The 21,887-nt window shown below is 41.9% G+C and overlaps 1 protein-coding gene across 5 annotated transcripts in view; it reads right to left on the bottom strand.

The window, feature by feature from the left end:
* MYO1C (myosin IC) overlaps nucleotides 1–21,887 on the bottom strand; it is a 141,948-nt gene that overhangs the window by 80,423 nt on the left and 39,638 nt on the right. For 4 of the 5 annotated variants that reach the window (XM_075854187.1, XM_075854188.1, XM_075854186.1 and 1 more), the window contains exon 2: nucleotides 3,308–3,463. In XM_075854187.1, the coding sequence (XP_075710302.1) occupies nucleotides 3,308–3,433 (126 nt within the window). In that variant the 5' untranslated portion in view covers nucleotides 3,434–3,463. Of the gene's footprint in view, nucleotides 1–3,307; nucleotides 3,464–13,304; nucleotides 13,603–21,887 lie in introns of those variants that run through there. The other variant, XM_075854184.1, reaches the window with a different exon arrangement.

The raw sequence follows: 21,887 nt of genomic DNA, 5'->3' as shown, positions 1-21,887 counted from the left end.
TACATACAATATGATAGTGTCAGTCAGTACAAACAGGGCAGTAGAGATTGATTAACTATTGTTATGAATCTATGAAATACACCTGTCTCTTAAGCAACCTGCTAAAAAATGCAGCAGTTTTCTGCAAGAGGTTGGAAATGGGAAAAAAAAAATAGTTAGGCCTCATTTATCAAAACAGTGTAAAATTAAAACTGGCCTCATTGCCCATAGAAACCAAACAAAACTCAGCTTTATTTTTTCAAGAGCAGATTTCTGGAATGAAAGCAGAGCTTCAATTGGTTTCGAAGGGCAACAAGGCCACCAGTGCGACCGCAATTGTTACAGCCAGCCAAAAGATGTGACACATTTATGAAGAGGCGTTCACTTCTTAATCAATGTGTTGCATCTTACTTCAGCAAACCGCATGAAAGTAGTAATGAAGAACACAGGACCCCTACTCTACTTATTGGTGGGTAGTCTTAAAGGAGGGATATTTATGGATTACAATATGTGTACTGCGGATTGAAAAATAAAAAATAGAGACGGTTTTAATCAAATAAAACCAGACAAAAAAGTTAGGGGGAAAAAAAAAATATCACCAAGACAAACCAGCGGCTAAATAGTAAGTCATATGTACACAGTGACAGATTCCAGTAAGAGCAGCAGCCCCATTTAGACATGTGACTGCATCCACCCTTTGGCAATATAATGGGTGGTGCCGGGGGAGGGGGGGGGCAGATCTGAGTAGTTATTTTTTCCTTATAATTACATGTCACATTTTAATCGGTGATTACTACACAGTCTAATTAAGGAAAGTCTCTGGTTCAAAGATTTTATTATGGAATTACAGATTGAAGTCCCCTAATATAAAAGATCATTACTGGAATTTCTACATTTACGAGCAGGAAACTCATCAGCAGGACTGCGTTTGCCCTGCACACTAGTTTACAGCAGTCTGTACATTCTCAACGAACTCCAGACACCGGCTGTTGTGATCTACTGATGGGTTTCACGTCATCCTGCGTCTGTAGTTGGGCAGTTTCCATCAGTACCATAGACTTTGAATAGAGCAGCAGGGTGCATGCTCGGCCTCCGCACTATTCAACTCCTTCTTGCAAGACGCCTTGCGGCTGAGGGGGGGCGACGACACCGAACCCATTCTATCGATCGGTAGGGTTCTTGTCGGTCATACACGTGTGATCACAGATCAGCTGTGATCACAGATCTAGTGGATGGATAACTTGTTCTAACTGCAATACCCCATTTAACATTTTCATTCATATATAGGCTTTTTTTTTTTTTCGGAATCCCCCGTATTGAAAAGCTTAGTTGACTAAGCTTTTCAATACAGTTAAAAAAAAAAAAAAATTGTGCTGTATTAGATCGTCCAAAGTTATACCATAAGGACACTCTGGCCCATGGATACGTACAGCATATTAGTCGGAAGGTTCTTGGCGAATGCGCTAAACATGCTCCACTAATGTGGTGTGAAAATAGATTGTCTCACCCTAACTATCCTTGAAACAGTAATAACTTTAAAGCACATCAACCTTAAAGTTGTACTATAACTATAAACTCCCAGAGTAACCACATTCTTGTTTAAATCGAAAATGGTGTGAAAAGTCATACACATGTGCAGAAGTCAGAATTGATCATTAGCACAAGCTAAATGGTTGAGGCCGTTCATTAAACAGTGCTTACTTGAGCATATGTGCCAAATTCCCTACCGTTCTCCTATATGTGGTACAGTAACACAGTGTATGTGGGACTTTTACAAAAGTTTGATTAAACTTTTTTTGCAACTGCTTGTTCTCCTTTTCAGCTGAGTCTGCATCCTGCTTGCCCTACTCCTCCCAAGCGACTTGCTGGCAGTGGACTAATGGAAAACAAAGTGTACAGATGTCCTCCCAAACAGTGTTTCATTTCACCAACTAATAAAATATTGAAATATAGAACAGCAGCACAAAAAAAAAAAAACAAAAAAAAAAACAGCATCACAAAATGGGGCAAAACTTCAGCCATGAGTATTGGCTTTCAGATACGTGGCGCGTGCCAATTGCTAGAGTAGATAACCGGTTACAAGAGACAACACATGGGGTGAATGATTGTCAACACATCTTTACCCATTTTTCCTTTTTATACAAATATATCTCCAGCTACCCATCCCATGAGAATATTTATCCTACAGTGATGACTCTTGGCCTGCTCTACTTCAAGGCACAAACAATTAGTTTTCCAGACAACTAAATAAACTTTAAACAGACTGAGACAGTGATACCAGTGTACAGTAATACATCTAGTATTTTTTATATAATCTACAATTAAATCTAGTTATAGGACCACTGAACATGGCCATATTAAAGGGAACCTGTATGTGCCCACATACCTTTCATTTGGTTTGTATTACCTTATTTTTCCAGATAAGCGACTTGATTTCCATATGCAAATGACTCTGCAAGTGCCACTCGGGTGTCCGTTTCCCCGCGGACTTGAGAAGGCTAAAATGGCGAGAACAGGAGCACTTGCGGGGAAACGGACGCCCAAGTGGCACTTGCAGAGTCCTTGGCATAAGGCAATAAAAAGCTATTTGTCTAGACAAACGAGGTAATGCAATCTAAACAAAAGGTGTGTAGGAACATAGTTTTACAAGACCTGCAAAATGCTGGGAACATTTTGGCAGGCAAATAGGAGCTGACCGGTTACTTTTAAGGCTCCGTACAACTTCTGAGGTGTACAAAGCCGTAATAAGGCACCCATAGACTACTGTTCCACCAAATATGTTTTGATTTCATACAAAATTCAGCGATGAAAACGGTGACATGCTCTATCAGATGCTGTATTACAGAGCTATTCCTTCTAGGGGATAATAACCCAATAATGCACCTGCACATAGGGTGCCCACGGCTCCATGGTGATATTGTAGCAGTGTTATTTCATCCTTCATGCTGTGTCTTTGACAAACACATCAGCAGGCAATGCTTGGGATGATGGGCAGATAAAAGTTGGATTTTACTGGTGGCTGGCCGAGGCTTATGGTTGGGAATCAAGTCATATGCTGCTGATGGGAGGAGAGGTATCAGTCAAATTACACCACCGTTTTTTAACCAGTCCAACTTTATGAGCCAAGAGTCATGACTTGAGGTTAATTTTGATTTGACGTCACAAGTGACATCATGTGAAGTGAAGCCTGTGTATTTGAGGATAGCTACACCCTTCTCTAAAGGCCACATTCATTAATGAAGTATCTGCCAGTCTGAAGACATGAATTTCTTTAGTTATATGATGGTCTACCAAATTGGCACATTCCAAACTTTAGGTTATAACTTACATAAATGAGATTCTCCTTGAATCGTTTCCTCAGGTTTTCTATGAAGGCTGCTTCACTGGTATAGTTCTCCAACAGGACAAAGTCCTGGACACCAACCCGATCACGGGCTGTTAAGGCACTCTCCATGGTTATCCGGATCCCGTCAATAGCCGGAGCCTAAAGACAGGAGGTAAAATGTTAATTGACAATAAAAAAAAAGAAGCTTTCAGAATTTACTCTATTGATAGTTCATTTTTATGGAGATTGCAAATGCAACAAAGCAGAGTTTCTTGTAATTTACCACAACACACTAATAACACTACATGCTATCTGTGGTTTTACACGGGACACTTGAGGGTGGTTCAGCTATACAGGCTGCCCCGTAGGAATGCGATGCATACAAGGCTGTGTCTCGTTCATGAACCCTGTACATACAGTGCAATCTAGGAGGCCAAGCATGCTTCCCCTGGAGCAGCAGTCCCTGAGATTAGTCCTTAGGGACTGAATGTTAAAGTCTACTTTAGTATGGGCTTAGACATTTTTTTTCTCTATTTACTAATGTAAAGATACCGGTATCCCAGTAAAATAGAAAATCTAGTTACTTGACACATAAGCAAGTAATTATGCTAGTTACTAACGGCTCAGTGATTTCAGGAGGCGCACTATGGACTAAAATCCTCCAAATGAACATACATGAGCCACACACAGAAGGTGCAGCATTTAACTCCTCCGCTAAACTCATTATGAAAAGACGGAAATGTCAGCAGTGTGGAATGTAGATGAGCTCAGAGGTCCGTGAGATCACTACACTGCTGCACTAGTAATGTACCGCAGTTGGGTCTCTCTTACCCAGTCATTTACCGTTTTGCTGGGCTACAGGTCAGAATATTTAAAAAGGGATCCTGATGTGCTTAGTTATGGCTAATAGAACCATAGAACCATGGAAGGGGACCACCATATATTCTATTAGACTATTTTCCAGCTCCCTCTTGACATAGCATACCAATAGGGAATTTAGATTGTGAGCCCCAATGGGGACAGTAAAAAAAGAGGACCTCTGTACAGCGCTGCCTAATATGTTGGCGCTATATAAGTAACTGAAATAATAATAATAGTTGTTCTGTAAGAGTAGTTGAAAGGAATACTTAAGGCCTCATTCACATCTGCGTTGGGGTCCCGTTCTGACATTCCGTTGGAGCTTTCCGTCAGAACGGGACCCTGGACACAAACTGACACAGACGGAAACCAGAGGTAGTCGACTAAGCTATTGCTTCTAGAAAAGCTACGGGTTTGGTGTACAACAGAGACAAACTAAAACCATGGGCACCGGATCAGTCACATTTTGAAATCAATGGTGATGGAAACGGAACCTCTGGTTTCCGTCTGTGTCTGGTCAGGGTCCCGTTCTGACAGAAAGCTCAGATGGAATGTCAGGAAGGGACAACACAGATGTGAACGAGGCCTTAATAGGTTGTGTCATGAAAGACTCTCAGGACCCTACTCTATGAACCAAAACGGAGTGCTGCTCTGGCAGACTCGCACCATCCTTGTAACACTACATTTATACAGAATGTCTGGCCAGACCAAAAAGAAAATAACTAGCCATCAGATAGATGTTCTTTATCTGTGAGCTGTAAAACCTATGCGATCCATGCACTTGATGTTACATTATGGTTTCTACATTGTAGCAGTTAGTGATTGTTGTTTGTATGATCCAAATTTGTCCATATAAGCAAATATGTGCCAGCCCTACCCTTTATGTCACTTTCCTCTCCCTACACAAGAGGCAGTTAACAATTGTACAAAGTCATGCTTTACGATCCACCCAGGGAAGGCAGGATGGTTGTTGTAAATAACTTTTTAGTTATTAAAAATAACTATCTATAATAACTAAATCGCAATGTATTACAATGGTCTCAAAACATCACCTGGCACAACTGTGTGCAAAAATCTGTGTGGGGGCACATGGAGTACCGGCCGCTCCGTACTACAGAGCGGAAGGCACCCCAGGTGCTGCCGTAACATGGTGTTAAGCAGTGAGTTTAAGAGAGAACAACTCCATAACGCGGCATTTGATGGAGTATGCCATTATATAATTTTTCTATTAGATTCATACATAGTATTAGAGAAGGCCTCTGTATCAATTTGAGCGCATACTGAGATACAGTATTGTAGGACCCGATAACATGCAAGTGCCATATTAAGCATACAAATCTCATGAACATTGCAAGTACATGACACTGCTGTCTGAGCCACTGTCATACTATAGAATTTCTGTATGTAGCCCGAGCCGTAAGCAGAGTATTTTATTACTGACAGAGCTTAATGAAATATGGTTATATATTACCAGGAACCAGGCAAAGCAAGTAACACTGCTAGATAGAGAATTATCTCAGGGCGCTGAAAGCATTGTTCATTTTTGCCAACATGTTAATACAGTATATCATCAGCCTGTGTATAAGTAAACAGTATAAAAAAAAGAAAAAGAAAAAAGAACTTAAAAAAATAAGGGTGTGGTGATATATTACTGTAACATACATACTGCAGGACATGACACAATCTCAACCTTCAAGTCACAAGAACTGGCACAAAATACATTTGGAGGCAATTGCAAAAAAATAAAAAAGCTAAAAATAGAAGTTAAACTTTCTCATCTCGCAGCTTTCTACAGATGTTCTAGTTATGTGTTCATTCTTTCACATCTTAAAGACCTCATATAACCCACTGCTTATAAAGCTGGCTATAGAGTTACAGGGGTTGACTGGTTTAGAAAACCAAAATTTGAAATACCCTATTGGGCATTCTGAAATAATAGAGGGGGGTACCTCATTCAGGACTACCATACATCAGCCAGAATGAAGACCAGCTATAAAGTAGAACCTCCCATTCTGTGCAACCCGTGCATTACACAGATGGCCCTTTACAGTCAGTAGGTTGTGTAATGCTTAATTTATCCTTTGGTAGCGCTGCAGAGAACTTGAACACTTGCTGCCAGGTTACCTCAGAGATTAGAGCCGATTGCTGTTCCAGCAGCAAAATACTGATCATTTTTTTTGTGTTCCTTCTAACAAAAAGGGATTTTCCTAAGCCTTAAAGAGGCTCTGTCACCAGATTTTGCAACCCCTATCTGCTATTGCAGCAGATAGGCGCTGCAATGTAGATTACAGTAACGTTTTTATTTTTAAAAAACGAGCATTTTTGGCCAAGTTATGACCATTTTTGTAGTTATGCAAATGCGGCTTGCAAAAGTCCAAGTGGGTGTGTTTAAAAGTAAAAGTCCAAGTGGGCGTGTATTATGTGCGTACATCGGGGCGTTTTTAATACTTTTACTAGCTGGGCGTTCTGATGAGAAGTATCATCCACTTCTCTTCAGAACGCCCAGCTTCTGGCAGTGCAGATCTGTGACGTCACTCACAGGTCCTGCATCGTGTCGGCCACATCGGCACCAGAGGCTACAGTTGATTCTGCAGCAGCATCAGCGTTTGCAGGTAAGTAGCTACATCGATTTACCTGCAAACGCCGATGCTGCTGCAGAATCATCTGTAGCCTCTGGTGCCGATGTGTCCTCGCTCGTCTGACACGATGCAGGACCTGTGAGTGACGTCACAGCGTGATCTCTCGAGAACACGCTGTCTGCACTGCCAGAAGCTGGGCGTTCTGAAGAGAAGTGGATGATACTTCTTATCAGAGCGCCCAGCTAGTAAAAGTATTAAAAACGCCCCGATGTACGCACCTAATACACGCCCAGTTGGACTTTTACTTTTAAACACACCCACTTGGACTTTTGCAAGCCTCATTTGCATAACTACAAAAATGGTCATAACTTGGCCAAAAATGCTCGTTTTTTAAAAATAAAAACGTTACTGTAATCTACATTGCAGCGCCGATCTGCTGCAATAGCAGATAGGGGTTGCAAAATCTGGTGACAGAGCCTCTTTAACTGTTAACAATCTCAACAATTTGACAATCGTTAATGATAATATTTTTGTCTACTGTACTAAAAGCTATCAGTTCCGATTGGATCACTTATCATTCATCAAAATATTTTTGGGTAACTAGAGGTAAAACGTTACCATTGAGTAAACTTCCCGAAGGTATAATATAGGTTTTGTACCAAAAAATGTATGAACATGTAAGCCGAATAAAATAACCAATCTGAATGTAAAAAATAAAAAATGTTGAAATATATCCCAAGACACAAGGTATAGGCATGGAATGATATTCTATGTTACCCAAGAGAGAAAAGAAAATATATTTTCATGACCCCAGATAATTACACCAATCAGGATAGTCATCAATGTTACTGTACATTATATAGACAGAAAAAGCAACAAGACAGACAACAGGATGACAGCTTCTATCCAATTTTATCTAAATTCTTACATTTAATAGTGATTACACTACACTATCTAAATAACATTCTGAATTAAGGAATTTTAAATAAAGCATCTAGAGATCGGTTATCAGGTCTGCTGATCTAAGGCTAGGTTCACACTTTTCAGAATGGTTTTTTTGTCTACACCTGCCCCGTGGCTTCCATTTATAAGGAAAGCCACAACCCAGTGCCAGAACTGTCGTACGATGGATAGCACTGGCATCCAACAGACCCCATTGACTTTTCCATTGTTTTGATGGAAATAGCAGTACATGAAAAAAAAACAAAAAAAAACACAACAACCGATCACAACGGATCTGTGGATGATTCTATTCATTTCTATGGAATGCCAACATGCATTAGTCTTCATCCATTCTATCAGGATAGAATTTTTTTGCCAAAAATTTACAGGATTAGTGTAAGGTCTTGAGGTATTTTTTTCTATGATTGAGGTCAATGGTTGACAGACTGAAAAACTGATGCAAACTAATCTGTTTAGTTCAGTTGCAGAGCAAATATTTCTGAAAATCTTCCCAGTATACCTCTTGTTCCACAGTGACGATCACCTCGATCAATGTCCCAGATGAAGAACCGGCCATGTCCTCCTCATTCTCAGATGCAGGCGAGGAGGAGGACTTCTCTTCATGCTCAGACAAGTGATAGCCTTTCGGAATTAAGGAAGCTCGTTTTTCCTGCACCAATGCCCAAAACCCTTTTGCATCCATTCTGTACAGTACCCTTTCCTTTGAAGCCTTATGTCATCTATTACAATGTTAGCAAAGCAACACTTTGAATAGGTGGATACATTTTCTCAGGAGACCATTTCAGCCGAGAAGTGCAATTTTATTCTTCATCCCTAAGGACTCTAGGCTCTTTCATCAGACACTTGAAACACTGCCCTATGTCATCTAGTTTTTATATTATGTACATTTCCGAAACACTAACCTAAATGCAGATTTATCAAATTTGTCTTATAAGAGGTGACAACCCATATTGGATTTTTCAGAGGCAAAACTACTTTGAGACCTCAAAAAAAGTAAAAAAACTAAAATTGAGAAAACACTGAGAGAATTGGTGGAAAGCATGTGATATTACACTTTCTTGTAACCGGATGGCTCTTGCTATGAAAACAGAAAGATCATTACAGGCAGGCATTTTAAGGCCAAGAATCATCCATTGTACATAAAGGCTGGCAATATAAAACTGCTACAAGTTAGTACAAAATGTATGTGAATAGAGGAGTCATACAATGAGACTCTTGAGTTACAAAATAACAGATTTTCTTTCTAGTTCCACAATTGTGTCCCTATTCAGACAGACAGTCACCCAGGAAGCAAAGCTATCAAGTCGCAAACTGGCTCTGGCATGGAGATTCAGGGGGGGGGGGGGGGGGGGAATCACTAACAGGCACAAATCGTCAAACGATTAAAAATATAAATTTAAAAAAAAAAAATTAAAAAAAATGCACGAAAATTCTAATTAAGCAACAAATAAGATTTCACTTTGATTAGTCCAAGTCACTAAGAACGAGATGTGAAGGCATTTTTACATGAGCATATTTTGTCCTTATATTCCATTCTGCAATTTTTTGGGGATGTTGTTTTGCCATAAATGATCATGGAAAATAGAATAAGGAAAGCAGTAGAAGAGATTTCAAACAGTGCAGTAGAACTAGTCTTGTCTTTACACCTGTTGAGGTATACAAGGCACAAAGTTGTACCCATTGTTGCTCACCACCACTTTTAGGCCCCATGCACACGACCGTATTTTTGTCCAACCATAAATACGGGTCATTGGTCACACGTATTCGACCCGTATTGCACCAGTATTTACGGACCCGTGCCCGTAAATACGGGTCCGGTGTCACCCGTATTCCACCCGTACTTACGGGCACGTTTTCGCTGCAAAATGACACTGCAGTAATCGGCAGCCCTTCTCTCTATCAGTGCAGGATAGAGAGAAGGGACAGCCCTTTCCGTAATAAAAGTAAAAGAAATTCATACTTACCCGGCCGTTGTCTTGGTGAAGCGTCCCCCTCTTGACATCCAGTCCGACCTCCCTGGATGACGCGCAGTCCATGTGACCGCTGCAGCCAGTGATTGGCTGCAGCGGTCACCTGGGCTGTAACGTCATCCCAGGGGGCCGGACTGGAAGAAGAAGCAGGGAGTTCTGGGTAAGTATGAACGTCGTGTTTTTTTTTTTTTTACTGGTTGATCTATATTGTGATCGGTAGTTTCTGTCCAGGGTGCTGAAAGAGTTACTGCCGATTGTTTAACGCTTTCAGCCGCCTGGACAGTGACTATCCCCTGACGTTGCCTAGCAAAGCTTCCGTAATTACGGGTGCACACATGTAGTCACCCGTAATTACGGGAGCCCCATAGACTTCTATGGGCCTGCCCGTACCGTAATTACGGCCTGAAATAGGACATGTAATATATATTTCAACGGCACGAGCACCTTCCCGTAAGCATACGGGGTGGTACCAGTGGCCAATAGAAGTCCATGGGCCCGTATAAACGTGCCGTAATTACGGGTGTTTTTACGTTCGTGTGCATGGGGCATGGTATTAATGACCTCAATGTTACCTACATGATGCATTCTTCAGCAGTTTTCCACTTTGCAGACTATTTGTCAGTTTTTCCTGACTTCAGCTTCAGAAGGGGGGAGACAAGCTGCTATGGTGTCTCCCACATTCGAAAGCACTTTTTTTTTTTTTTTTTTTTTAATAGCCTGAAAATCTCTTCAAAATCACTCCAGACAAGTGTGTAGCTGTGAAATTCCTGAATGTTGTGACTAAAAAAAGAAAAACGCTAGCAAATAGTTTAACTGGAGCAATTTTGAAGAGATTTTCAAACTGCTCAAAGCAGTACTTTTGGACAGTGATTTTACTTGATTGCATCAAATGTCGGTATAAACGAATGCAGGTTTTTAGATGCGTTTTTGATGCAGTTCTAACCGCACTCCAAACACATCGCCTGAATGCACACTTGCTATGACTTGTTCTATTGACAGACCACATTGACAGGGTACCTACCGATAGCTGGCAGTAGAAAGACCGTTTCTTTCCTTTCTGATCGAGTGCTAATTTGCATATTATCATTGCCTGCATGGTTGCCAATATTTTGAAAAAAAGCCAGGGACACTTAGGGTGTGGCTTCTTTCGTGTGTGTGGCTTTCTTTTTAGAAATTTTTGCATACAAATAAACGAACAAAAATTTCTGCAATAGTTTGGCTGACAACTATATGGTGGCCAATATGTCTGTGGTTATCTGGTTGTATACAGTCAGGTGACGTCTCACTTTATCACCAAGGCTAGGCGATACGTGCTAACCGCTACTGGTAGTGTAAAAACCTGCATAGATGGCGCCACGCTGAGTGCCCCTTGTAGATGGCGCCACGCTGAGTGCCCCTTGTAGATGGCGCCACGTAAATGCTCTGGCTGGGGATTCCGCTCCCGAAGGAGACCCTGACTTCACTATCCATGTATGGCCAGTGATGTCAGGGGCTCCCTCTATAAGCGGAATCCCCAGCCAGAGCATCGGCAACGTATTGGCCCGGGATTCCACTCCAAGAGCAGTGAATGACAGAGTAAGGTGCGGATAGTTCCCCACTCTGCCATAGTATTCAATTGTATTCGTGTCCTGAGGATACATACAATAGATTTTTTTACAGCTTTATCTATATTGTGATCAGTAGCCACTGTCCCTTGTGCTGAAAGAGTTACTGCCGATTGTTTAACTCTTTCACCACCCTGGACGGTGACTATACACGGATGTCGCCTAGCAACGCTCCCGTAATTACGGGTGCACACACACGTAATCACCCGTAATTACGGGAGCCCCATAGACTTCTATGGGCCTGCCCGTGCCGTAATTTCGGCCTGAAATAGGACGTTCTATAATTTTCAACGGCACGGGCACCTTTCCCGTAAGCATACGGGGAGGTACCCGTGGCCAATAGAAGTCTATGGGCCCGTAATTACGGGCGTTTTTATGTTCGTGTGCATGAGGCCTACAGTGTAGAAAAGTGGCAGCCAATACTAGTAAATCAGTAGCACAATGCCATGCCCCTTTTTCCGAAAAATGTATTTTGTGACAGAAGAGAGTCAGATAGCCTACATGTCGAAAGAAGTTTTTATGGAATTACGGCAGAGGTAAATTCACAGATTTTACTTCTAGAATTTTTAGGCTCTCTTCACATTTGCGTTGGAGGCTACCTCAGAAATTCCATAAAAAATGGACAGCAAGAATATCGCTACATGGTACTCATGACATCAAAACGATGGACCCCAAGTCACTAACTGCTCGGCAATGAGGCAGATGTGAACAGAGCCCAGTGTCAATGCAGAAAATGAAATGTAACCATCAAGTATACAAATGCCACAAGGCGTTTTAAGAGCATGTTCCCCCTGTACTGACCATTTAATAGCCATACCAGGAAACTACATAAGATCTTCAGGACTCTTGAGCCCTTCGATTTTGGTATAACAAACATCAGAGCATGCTCACCACAAACTGCATTATACGATCTTCGTAGTAAGACTAGAGACCGATCGGCAGTTTGGTGCTTTAATTTATGGCACGGTCATCCACAGCGGCAACCTTCCCTGACCAAATTTGTACAACAAGTCGTTTAGAAAAAAAATCCATCTAATGTGTGTAGTGTATGGCCGGCTTTACACTAGGTCATAATGCGAATGGCACAGTAGCCAAATTCCACATAGCCAAACTATCAAGCAGCAGTCACAGCTTTCCAATTAACGGCAATGTATTTCAATTATTTACTGTAAATTGAACAAATACCAATATATTACTCATCACTGCCTGTAATATACGTGGCAAAACAAAGTAAGACAACTAACTTGAAAATACATAAACATATCTAGAACACAAAATATCAAACACTGGCATTTAGAGAGTTCTAGCTACTGTGATCCACACAAAGAAACAAACATTTGTGCAAAAAGAACGATTATATCAGAAGACCACCGGAAAACGGATACAAAATAAAAGAATGCGATGATGAGATGAGAAAGCTGATCACTACTTTATGGGATCCAAAAAAGCCCGTGAGGCACAGAGCCTAAAACTATGGGAACAATTCCAGCAAACTGTGGAAAATGAATTAAAAGGGAAAAGCACTAATGAGAACACAGAAGAAAGAAAGCGGTTACATGAAGAACACAAAATCTTGTGATTAATCGGAGACAAAAATTGTCACAAGTCATGGATACATGCAGTCCGAGCCAAACTATCAGTCCTGGCTCCACATTTCCCATCTGAGAAGGAGCCCCCAACCCCACCCAAAACAAACTAAATGTGCACAACCCCTGACCCCGAAATTATTCTAGCCAATAACATTTTATGGTCTGATCATAAAAGGCAAATCTTTCCACATCTATGATGGACAACAGATTTCTGGATGGAAGGTTTTCCTACAGAACCATTTTTTTTCAGTCAAATTGCAATGAAACAGCCAATTGTAATCACTAAAGATTAGTCTGAATCAACTACTTCACCCTGCATGTTGGAACTCATGTCCTCTCTTACTACATTATACAAAAGTACAAGACATAACACGAACGTTTTAGAAATGACCAGCCCAACCACGGCAATCTGCATAATTCCCCATAAACCATCTCACCGCTGCTCGGTACTTCATTGCCACTGTCAGAGGACGTGGATCTCCAGTGAAAGTCAGTGCTACTGCAGCCAGCAGTCCTTTTCCGGGTGACCACCTTAATCAAGTCCTGAAAGGTATCATCAGTAGACAGAAAATCCAGCCTTAATGATCCATGCAGAAGGTTAATGTATTGCTGAAGCTTCACGAGTTAATGCATTTTCAGAGTACGGACAGCCTGGCTCCATATACAGTGCAGACCTGCCAGCAGCTTATATGAATAGAGACTCAGAAGTCACAAGGAGCATTACAGTCCGGAGAGGAAAAAAAAATAGAATCAAGAATCTGCTTTCAGACCGAGTTCAGGCGTCACTGGCAGAGAAAGACAGGAATGAAAAGGAGGAATTAAAAAAAAAAAAAAAAAAAAGAAGAAGAAGGGCTGGGAATCTTGGGCTGTAGCCCAAACCTAATAAACAGCACACAAGACAGGGGAATGGGAGCATATGATTGGTGGGACTCACACTCCCAGTCCATGCATGCTGCTGCACATTTCTCATTGCTGTAAATTGTCTGAGCTGACCCATATCCGAGAAGAATCCTACAGGTGAAGAAGTCAGGTAAATATTCTACATACCGGATAACCTTCCCCATTGTTAGTTACTGGGGAAAAAACAGAGCAGTTCTGATAATGCCTGGATCCGATCATTAGGACCCTTTATTAATAATTTCCACATGTACAGTCCAAGCAGTAATCTCATCTTGTAAATCCAGCATAATGTTATGTTCACATAGTGCAGTTTTTAGAGGCTTCTCTTTTGGTTCCAAAGTTGGGACTCTATCAAAGTATGACGGTACATGCCCAATACAGTGACCAATAGTGTTTCCTCTTCATAAAATATCATTCACTTCAATGCAGCATCTGGCTGCTTTCACACATATAGTCTAAGGCAGGATTTAACTTCAGCATTTGATTTTTAGGGCATGTGCACACACAAACTCAAAAACGTCTGAAAATACAGGAGCGGTTTTCAAGGGAAAACAGCTCCTGATTTTCAGCCGTTTTTTTAATCAAACTCGTGTTTTTCGCTGCTTTTTTTACGGCTGTTTTTCTATAGAGTCTATGAAAAACTGCTCCAAAAACGGCTGAAGGGACATGCACTTTTTAAAAACGGGCGCGTAAAAAAACCGCCCGTCGGAACAGAACGCCGTTTTTCCAAATGAAATCAATGGGCAGATGATTAGAGGCGTTCTGCCTCAGATTTTTCGCCTGTTTATGGCCCGAAAAACTGCCGAAAATAGGCCGTGTGAACATGCTCTTAGGTGCCATTTTTACTTTATTTTTGTGGATTTTTTTATTTTTTGCCCCAAAACACTGCAGCCAGATGTTAGTTTGAAGTCTAGAGTAAAATAAGAAAAAAGTCTACATACACAGCGTTTTGGTTTGTGGCATGTTTTTTGTTCTTTCTAAAACGCAGCATGGTTTAGGTGTGGTGTTTTGTTTTTTATTTATTGCATTTTTTTCCTCCGGTTTCTGTATAGAACTTCAAAGACACCAAAATAACTGCCTGTACAAAATGACACTAAAAACGCTGCAAAAAATACATTTAGGCCTTATTTACACAAACGTGTGAGTCTTGTGCGCGTAAAAAATGCTGCGCTTTGCGCGCGTTGCAGTTCTGTGTGTCATCAGTGTTTGGTGCGTGTCTGCGTTATTTTTGCGTGTATGGCATCCTTATGTCAAGTGGTTTTGATTTATGCAAAAAGAAATGGAGGGGGTTTTCATTTTCTCATCATTTTTTGCGCAACGGTTGCGTGAATCACGCACAGCACACTGATGTGCGTCCGTGGGATGTCCATGATTTTCACGCACCCATTGACTTCAATGGGTGCGTGATGCGCAAAAAACACTCAAGTATAGGACATGTAGTGAGTTTCACGCAGCGGACACACGCTGCGTGAAAACCACGGAATGTCTGAATGGCCCCATTGACTAACATAGGTCCGTGCAACATGCGTGATTTTCACGCGCGTATCACGGACGTGAAATACGCTCGTGTAAATAAGGCCTAACAAATGTCATTAAAAACGCACTTTTCTTTTTATCAACTTAAAAAGCATGTAAAGAACAAGGGGAAAAGAAGGATCGGGCCTGTCGAATTTCTATATAACCATTGTTTCCCCCGGAAGAGGAATGCTGCTAGTTGTCTGGCAGTCGCTTATGTCCGTCACTCTCGAGAAAACATACACATCCAGCCAATCCAAGCATCCATGTTTATGGTGGCAGTTGGGAGAGATCATTGTTGGCCAGCGCTAATTTTAGTTGGTAGCAAATTGGGCAGTAGCCTAGGGCCAGTTTTTTCTCAGGGGCTACAGTCAGCTGGAGGGGGCCCTATTCTGCTTGCTGCCAAGGGTCCCTTTTCAATTAGATTGGGAGGAGCATCTCCAACTCCGAACGTGCAGTATATTAGGCTGGGTTTCACACGCTTTTTGTTGCGTTTTTATCATTTTGGTATTTGTTGAACTCCCATTGAAAGATATGGAAGTTTATCAACCATAACGATAATCAAAAATTGCAGGTTAAAAATGCAACAAAAATGGACAGTGTGAACCCAGCCTATGTGGATTGCTGTTCAAGCAATCAAATAAGGTCTTGCTTACAAGCATTGCTCCAATAAGGCTTAAAATGTATCAATAACTGCGCTATTGATTCAGTAAAAAAAAAAAAAACAGAAACTTTACGGTACGGAGACAAACGGAAACCATTACCCTTGACATCAATGGTAATGCAAACAGAAGCTACGGTTTCCATTTGCCTTTCTCTTGATGGGTTCCTCCGACGGAAAGTTCTGACGGAACCCATCAACAGAAACCGAACGTGGATGTGAACACAGCCTAAACCTGTATGTTTTGACATAACCTTATAAATGACTGGGTAATTTTATTTGCCACTATAAACTTTTTCACTGACAAGTCTATGCATTTATATCTACTTTTTCTTGATTTGTGTTTTCAGAATTAAAAAAAACCTCCTAGTCATGTGATGATTATAGGAGTGTCTAGCTGACAAAGGAAAGAGCTCGGAGATCCCGTCACCTTCCAACATTTTGTCTTGATCAATTATTCATAGTGGCTCAACATTGACGGATACCTTTTTACTGCCTATAGTAACTACACAATGGGTGCCATTTTGAATACAGTAACGCTGGACAAGCAACATAGAGATATACAAACTGCCGATGCCCCCTGCAGCTAGGACATATATGGCAGATCACACCGGATGAGGTCACCTGACGCATGCATAGAGTGTTGCTAGGCAAATTCTTGCGGCTAGGTTACTATAGAAATCATAATTCCATGTGACTGCCTAGTCCGTTGTCCAGTGATAGAAAACACACTGAATGGCTTGTGTACGGAATAAATAAGCATGGTTTCACATGCACAGCTTCCCTTTGCTTGTAATGAAACCGAATATAGGAAGGTTTACAGCTCACTGCTGTGTGTGGAATCACAAGATATGACATTTAGGTCAATCGCATTCAGTGATCACCTGTGCAGGTTCCCAGAGCAAAATCCGCACTTAATTCAGCCTACGTGATTTTAAAAGACAAGTGGATTTTGTGGTGGTTTTTTGTTTTGTTTTTTGCTGTAGAGCTTACGGTTGCGGATTATACTGTGGATTTGTGTTGTGGAATTTCAAATAGTGTTGACGTTTATGACGAAGTTCCGTATTCAAAATCCACAAGATCTATAGAGAACATGGAAAAAAATTGCACTTGGAAAGTTACTCTATGTATACGATAGTTACTATATTGTATAGGTGGTTTTTTCCCCCCATAGGATTTTAATGTTCTACATTTTCAACGTTGCTAGTTGGGATCTTAGGAGAGCCACTAATAGTGTGCTTTGTAGCCCACGCAGGATAATGGATGTATAATGTACAGACTCTCACCCAAGATACAACTGCAACGCCCAGGGTAGCACAAGAATACTAAAGTTAGAGCCCAACAGCCACAAAAATCAATCAGCACTTGTATAATAAATCTAAAAAATATAAACAAATCAGATGCGGGGTAATAGTAAACCAGCAAATGACCAATTACTGCTGATGTCAGGCATTGTGCTCATGAATATTACTACAGGCTGGGAGTAGAAGCTCCGCTGTACGAGTCACTGGAGATGCAGTTACTTCTGACTATGCGTCAGCTCGGCACGGCACCACTGCCTTTTATGGGGAAAATATTTTGCACTGGAAAAAGTGAGAGCAGATGGAGCTGTGGCCATAGCAGAGAGAAGGGAGTGAGTGGAAAGATCTGCATCAGAATGGGCTATCGTCGGTACAGCGAGACAGATCGGAATATAGATAGGATACTATGGCTAAAAGTACGTGGACACCGGTCCTATAGTGTGAAGTGCTCAGTGACTTTACACAAGACACCATCTTTGAATGCCACCCTTGCCACAAGTTCATCTGCCGGTTAACTAAGGATATGTCCGCAGCATATTACAGTAGCAGCAGAGGGGATAAGATTTTAACAAATTTCATTCACATGCTGTGTAAAAACTCAGCCGGAGAAACGTTCATAAATTAACCTGCACAAGTGGTTTTTTTAATTTGCAGCATGTCAATTTATGCTTTGGAATAGTTTCTTTTCTTTTGTGGGTTTTCCCCATTGAATTCAATGGGGAGGTAAAACCTGCAACAAACGACATATGTCGCAATTTTTGAAGCGGAAAAGCTGCAATTCGGTCACAAAAAACGCAACTCCGAGAAAAAACAAAAACAAAAAACTTATACTTACCCGTTCTCTATACTTCTCCGTCCAGTCTAGCCTCCTGGGGTGACGTTTCATCTTATGTGACTGCGGCTACCAATCATAGGCTGCAGCGTCATCCCAGAAAGTTGGACTGCAGAGGGACGCATCGCGATGACTATGGCCCGTTGTTTTCTGCAATGTCCGTTCTGACACAATTTGGTGCGGTTTTTCGGGCCCGAATTCCCTGCGGGTTCCGGGGCGGATGCGCGGTGTACTTTTATACAGCATATCTGTCCTGTGTGAACTTGGCCTTTGTGCTAATATAGTGAAGTGGAAGCGTCTAGGGGTAAAAACAGCTCAGCCATAATATTATTAGGCCTCCTTTTCACATAGCATGTTTCTGGCAAATTAAACTGAATAAAAAAAAAAAAAAAAAAAATGCTTATAAAAACACCAACTTGCCATTTTTAATTTAGTGTCATTTTTTTTACATGCTTTTTTTCTGGTGTTTTTGAAGTAGTATAGTGATGCCTATGGGTAAAAACTAGAGCATGCAGTGTTCGGAAAAAAAAATGCCACCGACCCACAAAATTGCCTTAAGAACACCACAAACTAAAAACGCAGTTGTATGTTGTGTATTTTATATTTCACTATAGACTTTAAAGAGGCTCTGTCACCAGATTTTGCAGCCCCTATCTGCTAGTGCAGCAGATAGGCGCTGCAATGTAGATTACAGTAACGTTTTTATTTTTTAAAAACGAGCATTTTTGGCCAAGTTATGACCATTTTCGTATTTATGCAAATGAGGCTCGCAAAAGTACAACTGGGCGTGTTGAAAAGTAAAAGTCCAAGTGGGCGTGTATTATGTGCGTACATCGGGGCGTGTTTACTACTTTTAATAGCTGGGCGTTGTGTATAGAAGTGTCATCCACTTCTCTTCAGAACGCCCAGCTTCTGGCAGTGCAGCACTGTGACGTCACTCACAGGTCCTGCATCGTGTCGGCACCAGAGGCTACAGATGATTCTGCAGCAGCATCGGCGTTTGCAGGTAAGTCGATGTAGCTACTTACCTGCAAATGCTGATGCTGCTGCAGAATCAAGTGTAGCCTCTGGTGCCGACACGATGCAGGACCTGTGAGTGACGTCACAGTGCTGCACTGCCAGAAGCTGGGCGTTGTGAAGAGAAGTGGATGACACTTCTATACACAACGCCCAGCTAGTAAAAGTAGTAAACACGCCCCGATGTACGCACATAATACACGCCCACTTGTACTTTTACTTTTCAACACGCCCAGTTGTACTTTTGCAAGCCTCATTTGCATAAATACGAAAATGGTCATAACTTGGCCAAAAATGCTCGTTTTTTAAAAATAAAAACGTTACTGTAATCTACATTGCAGCGCCGATCTGCTGCAATAGCAGATAGGGGCTGCAAAATCTGGTGACAGAGCCTCTTTAATGCAACATCTGGCTACACTTAAAATTGCATCAAGAAACGCTGTTAATATTCCATAAAAAAAAAGTGTCACGAAAAATGCTGGTGAATCCAGCCTAAGCCATGCAAACTTAGAGCAGGGCCACAAAGTGTTAAAGCGTGGGGAGTGTAAAAACCTATCATCCTTTATTGCATCACTTACTGCAGAGGTCTAACCTGCCTCCGGAAGTGACATCACAGAACGGTGTGTCTGGAGCTTTATGAAATGGGTTTCCATGGTAGAGCAGCTGCGCACAGGCCTCAGATCACCATGCACAATGCCAAGTGTTGGCTGGAGGGGTGTAAAGCCGGTGCCACTAGACTTGAGGCCTCATTTACACGAGCGTAATATACGCGCGTGCGACGCGCGTGCTTTTCACGCGTGTCGTACGCACCCATATTACTCTATGGGGCAGTTTAGACGATGCGTGAATTTTGCGCAGCGTGAGTGCGTTGCGTAAAACTCACGACATGTTCTATAATCTTGCGTTTTTCGCGCATCACGCACCCATTGAAGTCAATGGGTGCGTGAAAACCACGCATGCCGCACGGAAGCACTTCCGTGCGAACTGCGTGATTCGCGCAAGAGCTGTCAAAAGGATGAATGTAAACAGAAAAGCACCACGTGCTTTTCTGTTTACAAACATCCAAACGGAGTGTCAAAATAGAGATGAGCGCACCGAACTTCACCGGGTTCGGCCGAACTCGTTTTGACCGAACCCGGCAAAAAATGTTCGGGTACGCTACGGCAGGAGACAGTCACTGTCCACGGTGCTGAAAGAGTTAAACTGGTTCAGCACCATGGACAGTGACTTCCGATCACAATATACATATACGTGTAAAAAAAACAAGAGGTTCTGACTTACCGAGAACTCCCGGCTTCTTCCTCCAGTCCGACCTCCCGGGATGACAATTCAGTCCAAGTGACAGCTGCAGCCAATCACAGGCCAAGCACAGCCTGCAGCCAATCACAGGCTGCAGCGGTCTCATGGACTGCCGCATCATCCTGGGAGGTGGGGCCGGATGACAAGAGAGGGACCCGTCACCAAGGCAACGGCCAGGAGACCGGACTGGAGGAAGCAGGAAGTTCATGGTAAGTATGAACGTCTTTTTTTGATTCACAGGTTGGTGTATATTGTGATTGGAACTCACTGTCGAGGGTGCTGAAAGAGTTACTGCCGATCAGTTAGCTCTTTCAGCACCTTGGACAGTGACGGGCGTAGACTAGCCTCATCTCTATGATGGCGGCTGCGCGAAAATCACGCAGCCGCGCATCATACACGGATGACACACGGAGCTGTCAAATGCCTTTTGCGCGCGCAAAACGCAGCGTTTTTTGCGCGCGCAAAACGCACACGCTCGTGTAAATCAGGCCTGAGAGCGATGAATTACACATCGCTATCTTGCAGTCTGTCGGAGGAATCGGAGTTTGGTGAATACTATTTACCGGAATACACAGTGCCTACTGTAAAATTTGGTGGTAGGGGAGGGATAAGGGTCTGGGGTTGTTTTTCAGCGTTTGTGCTAGGCTACTTATTTCCAGTGAAGAATAATGTTAATGCTACAGCACAAAGACATTTTACCCAATTTTATGCTTCCAACTTTGTAGTGAAAGTTTGGAGAAGGTCCTTTCCTGTTCCAGCATGACTGTCCCCCTGTGATCAAAACAAGGTCCACAAAGACATGGTATGAGGAGTGTGATGTGGAGTGGATACAAAGAGCCCTGACCTCAAACATATTTGGGATGAATTGGACCATAGATTGTGAGCCAGGCCTTTTCGGCCAACATCAGTGCCTTACCTTTTGGCTGAATAGGCACAGATTCCCACATACACACTCCAAGATCTTGTGAGAAGTCTTTTCCGGAAGAGTGTGAGCTGTTATAGCAGCAAAGAAATTCCAACTCAATATTAATGTCCATGGATTTGGAATGTGATGTCCAGCAAGCTCATATAGATGTGATGGTAAGGTGTCCACATACTTTTGGCCAGATAGTGTATATCTAAATACATAAGATATATGGAACTGAAAAATCCTCACCAAAGAAGACAATGTAGCTGGAAATTTGCTGCCTGCAACTAACTTTTTGGGTTGCATTTTATTGACATCTATAGAAATTCTGCCACCAAGCTGTTTTCTTGTGCAAGCTCATTAACGTTATATACTTATTGTTGAAATTCAGTCACCAAGCATGGATTTTGACTGATATTGCAGACAAGGGACAGTTTATTTATTTAGGTCTCAGACATAAAGAAGACAGAATATGTACATAGATCCTTACTGAAAAATTAGGGACTGAATAACATCTAGGACTTGGTCACAAATTCATTTATAGAGTTACTGAAGTTTCGTAAGACTTTTGGTATGTCTCCGCATTAG

The sequence above is a fragment of the Rhinoderma darwinii genome, chromosome 2, assembly GCF_050947455.1.
Source record: "Rhinoderma darwinii isolate aRhiDar2 chromosome 2, aRhiDar2.hap1, whole genome shotgun sequence".
Lineage (NCBI taxonomy): Eukaryota > Metazoa > Chordata > Amphibia > Anura > Rhinodermatidae > Rhinoderma > Rhinoderma darwinii.
The sequence above is the reverse complement of the archived record's forward strand: the minus strand, read 5'-3'. Positions and strand labels throughout refer to the sequence as shown.